Below are 3,513 nucleotides of genomic sequence, written 5' to 3' on the forward strand. Positions count from 1 at the left end.
ATGACTTTGGTGTTTTTTTTTTTTTGGGGGAACAAGACAAAATGACATTAAATAAACAAGAGTTTACAAGATAAATGACCTTGCTGTCCCTAGAGAGAATCCGTGCACCACCCCGGCCCGGTAGGTTTTTCCAATGAGTTTTGAGGTTCATTTGTTAACTGAAATTGGAAAATTTTACAGAAACGATGGAAAAGTGAAGAAGCAAAGGGTGGTGGAAAAAGAATAAATAAAAGCAAAGCTGAAACAATACGTCATTACCGCCACCCAAAGATTATCTTCCGAGTGCAGAACTTCGAAGGAGGCAATAATCTGGTACGACGAGTGCATGGTTCGCTATTCGAACCATCCCTTGTTCTCCACCGTCGAAACAAGGCCTACACTGCGCCTCTTGAACACCGGCGAAGTGTCCCCCCTGAGCTTCTTGCAGATATTGTTGAGCACGCTTAACCATGAAGCAGCTAACCGCACTAAGAAATATACCACAAGGGAAGCAAGCATATCTGGGCTCGGAGCAACGTATTCTCTACTTCGGTGCACGCAGGACCTATCATCCCAAGATTGCAGAATTTGTCTGAGTGCTGTGATTGGAGACCTTTCAACATGGTGCTGTTTATGAAAACAAGGAGGAAGAGTTCTATGAGTTGCAACGTTCGCTATGAGTTATATCCTTTTCATAAGTCTGATGATCAGCCAGAAGCGACGGCGCCTACACCGCCTGCGTTTTCTCCTCCAACAAGTTCTTCAGATCCTCAAGGTAAAATTCAACTTAAACATTTTTTTGTTTGCTGAGTCCCTAATACGCTTTTCTGATTTTTATTTTAAAATGCATTTCTGGGTACGTCGATTAAAGAAAAAGATTACGCTGATTTTGGCATCAAAATAAACTTTCAAAAAATAACATGACCGCTGAGGAAAATTGAACCTAATCAGAATGTGAATATGATCCCCTGGTCTCACGGGATACAGTCAATTATCATATGATGTCATTACATTGAGACGCGGACGTATATGATGTTTTTGACTTTTCGCACTAAAAGGGAAAGGTCAGTCAACAGGGACTATTATGGTAGTTGTGGTTTGTTCTGTTGGTGTCTGGGAATTTTGTTTTTGTGTCGCCTACTATCTCTCAAAGAATCTAATCAAGAAGAGACGCAACACTTTTCTCAGACAAAAATACTGTAAGTAATTTTTGTTCTCGGACAAATTTTTATTTATCCATAAAAGTCGGCTTGTCTAAAGAGCTTTTGTATCGATGCTTTTATTGCTTTCAGCATCCTTTACTATTTTCTGTGTGTCCAGTTGGAAATGAAAGCCATAATTTAGAGCCTCTACAATTTGGTTTGGCCACTATTGAAGCTGCAACAAATAAGTTTTTTCATGAAAAATGTTTAGGCCAAGGTGGATTTGGACAAGTTTACAAGGTAACACACGTCATCAGTATAAATGTTACACATTGACACACACGAACAGATTTATATATGTTTCTTAACTTTTAATCTAATCATCTATGGTTCTAGGGTGTTCTTTCAAATGGTCAAGAAATAGCTGTCAAGAGACTTTTAAAAAATTCTGGTCAAGGTGGAGAAGAATTCAAGAACGAGGTTTTATTGATTGCCAAACTTCAGCGCATACACTTGGTGGCCTTGCTTGGATTTTGCATAGAAGAACAAGAGAAAATCCTTGTTTATGAATATGTTCGGAACCTTGACTCCTTTTTATTTGTTTTGACAATCTATACCTTCTTTAACTCTTACTGAAATTTGTTGTTCACGCCATCTAATGTATGTTGGAGTTAATTGTCTATAATTAGATTACCTTTATTTTGTCTCTATATATATAGTCACTCGCAACAATTAATGTACAGGTTTCCAAGAAGGCAAAGCACTAAATTGGGTAGAGCGTTGTAAAATCATTGCAGGAGTTGCTCAAGAAATTTTTTTTATCAATGAATATTCTTGTCTTAAAAGTATACATCATGATATCAAACCAAGCAATATTTTATTAGATGATAAAGTGAATCCAAAAATATCATATGTTGGCTTAGCTAAAATGGTTGCTATCAACACAAATGAAGTAAAAATAAAATAGTTGGGACATATTAAGTTCTAAATCTTCTCTCTTTAAGCTCTACATCTATTTTGATGTAGTTGAATTAAATGAAGAAAAATAAGTGTTCCTAAGAAGAGATTCAATAATTTACATCTCAACTAATCATTGAACGTCTCAATTAATGTTCTTATTATGTATTGTATAAAAATGTTGTTATTAATATTTTTCTTTTTCAGTGTTTATATGTCTTCAAAATATGCAACGTACGGGTAATATTATGGAGATTCAACATATATGGCATTTAATAATGAAAGGGAGATTATTATAATAATTTGTTTTACTTAATTGTTAGAAACTTGTCATCGGTGGGGGTATGATAAAGCTGATAGAGATATTATATTCAGGCATAAATAATGAATTCAGATAATGTAATGAAGTGATTAAGTACGTGCATCCATTTGCATCAAGTTGTTTTCTATTCAAGAAAATCCAAATGCAAATCAAGCCTTTGTGCATGGTTACAATTAGAACCAGTCTTGGCACTCATCGCAATGGTGAACATTGAGATACTCATCGTTACAGTAAAATCTATACCATTCAGATATAGTTTTAATGGTCTAGGTTTAAAATTTTTAACTAATAATTTTTAAATAAAGAAATTATTTTTAAAAAAATTATAGTTGAAAAATTACATTTATTTTGAATTATCTATCTAGTAAAGGAAAACATTTTTTAAAAACAAAGATATAAAAAATTGAATCTTAGCCATCCATATTAAATTTGAATAGTTGAGATTTGATGAGCATTATAGTATTCATTATGATAATGAGTATTGAAACTAGTTTCAACAAGAATTATTTTATTTTATATAGATCTCAACGATGATTCAATTTAGTTGTCAGTTCCATAGAAATATGCTTTTTTATGGCATTGTCAAATCTGGAGCTTACCAACTGATTTGGAAGTAAAGAATCATGCTCTGAAATGAAGTGTTGTCGAGTGAATTCTTTTACTCCCGAGGACAACGCTTTTATTTATTCTTTTTCCTAAACACCAATTGCTCAGCTTGGTATCTACAAGATTGAAGTATTGCCCACATGCAAAGATAGAGCCTTTGCTATAGAACGTTGTGAAATTCATGTTATTTCATCATGTTTTCCCTTAGTTATCATACTTTTTGGTGAATTAATGTATATTTAAAAGTATTTATGATAGGAAAATATACGTAGTTGATACTTGCACTAAAATTATAGATTTATGATTAATTGTTAATATTTTGTTCGTGGTTCATCAACTTTAGCTTTCATAGTTTGTCTTGTTTTGTTGGATGGTTGAAGCCTGCTAATGGATCCAATTGAAGCAAAATGTTAATCCCTTTAGTTGAAAGAAGGTTAGAGAGCCATGACCTCTTAATAGACGGCAAACAAAGGAAAAATGGGCCGGAAAGCAAACCAAGTCTGAAAT

General features: G+C 33.8%; 1 protein-coding gene across 1 annotated transcript; it reads left to right on the forward strand.

The window, feature by feature from the left end:
• Nucleotides 1-325: 325 nt before the first annotated feature.
• LOC114719559 (cysteine-rich receptor-like protein kinase 10) lies at nt 326-1,757 on the forward strand. The gene is made up of 4 exons (XM_028905072.1): nt 326-516; nt 624-754; nt 1,300-1,421; nt 1,518-1,757. The coding sequence occupies exons 1-4, from the start codon at nt 326-328 to the stop codon at nt 1,755-1,757; spliced, it is 684 nt and encodes a 227-aa protein (XP_028760905.1).
• Nucleotides 1,758-3,513: the final 1,756 nt, after the last annotated feature.

Source organism: Neltuma alba, unplaced genomic scaffold (genome assembly GCF_004799145.2).
Source record: "Neltuma alba isolate B1F8T4 unplaced genomic scaffold, ASM479914v2 tig00011923_pilon, whole genome shotgun sequence".
Classification (NCBI taxonomy): Eukaryota; Viridiplantae; Streptophyta; class Magnoliopsida; order Fabales; family Fabaceae; genus Neltuma; species Neltuma alba.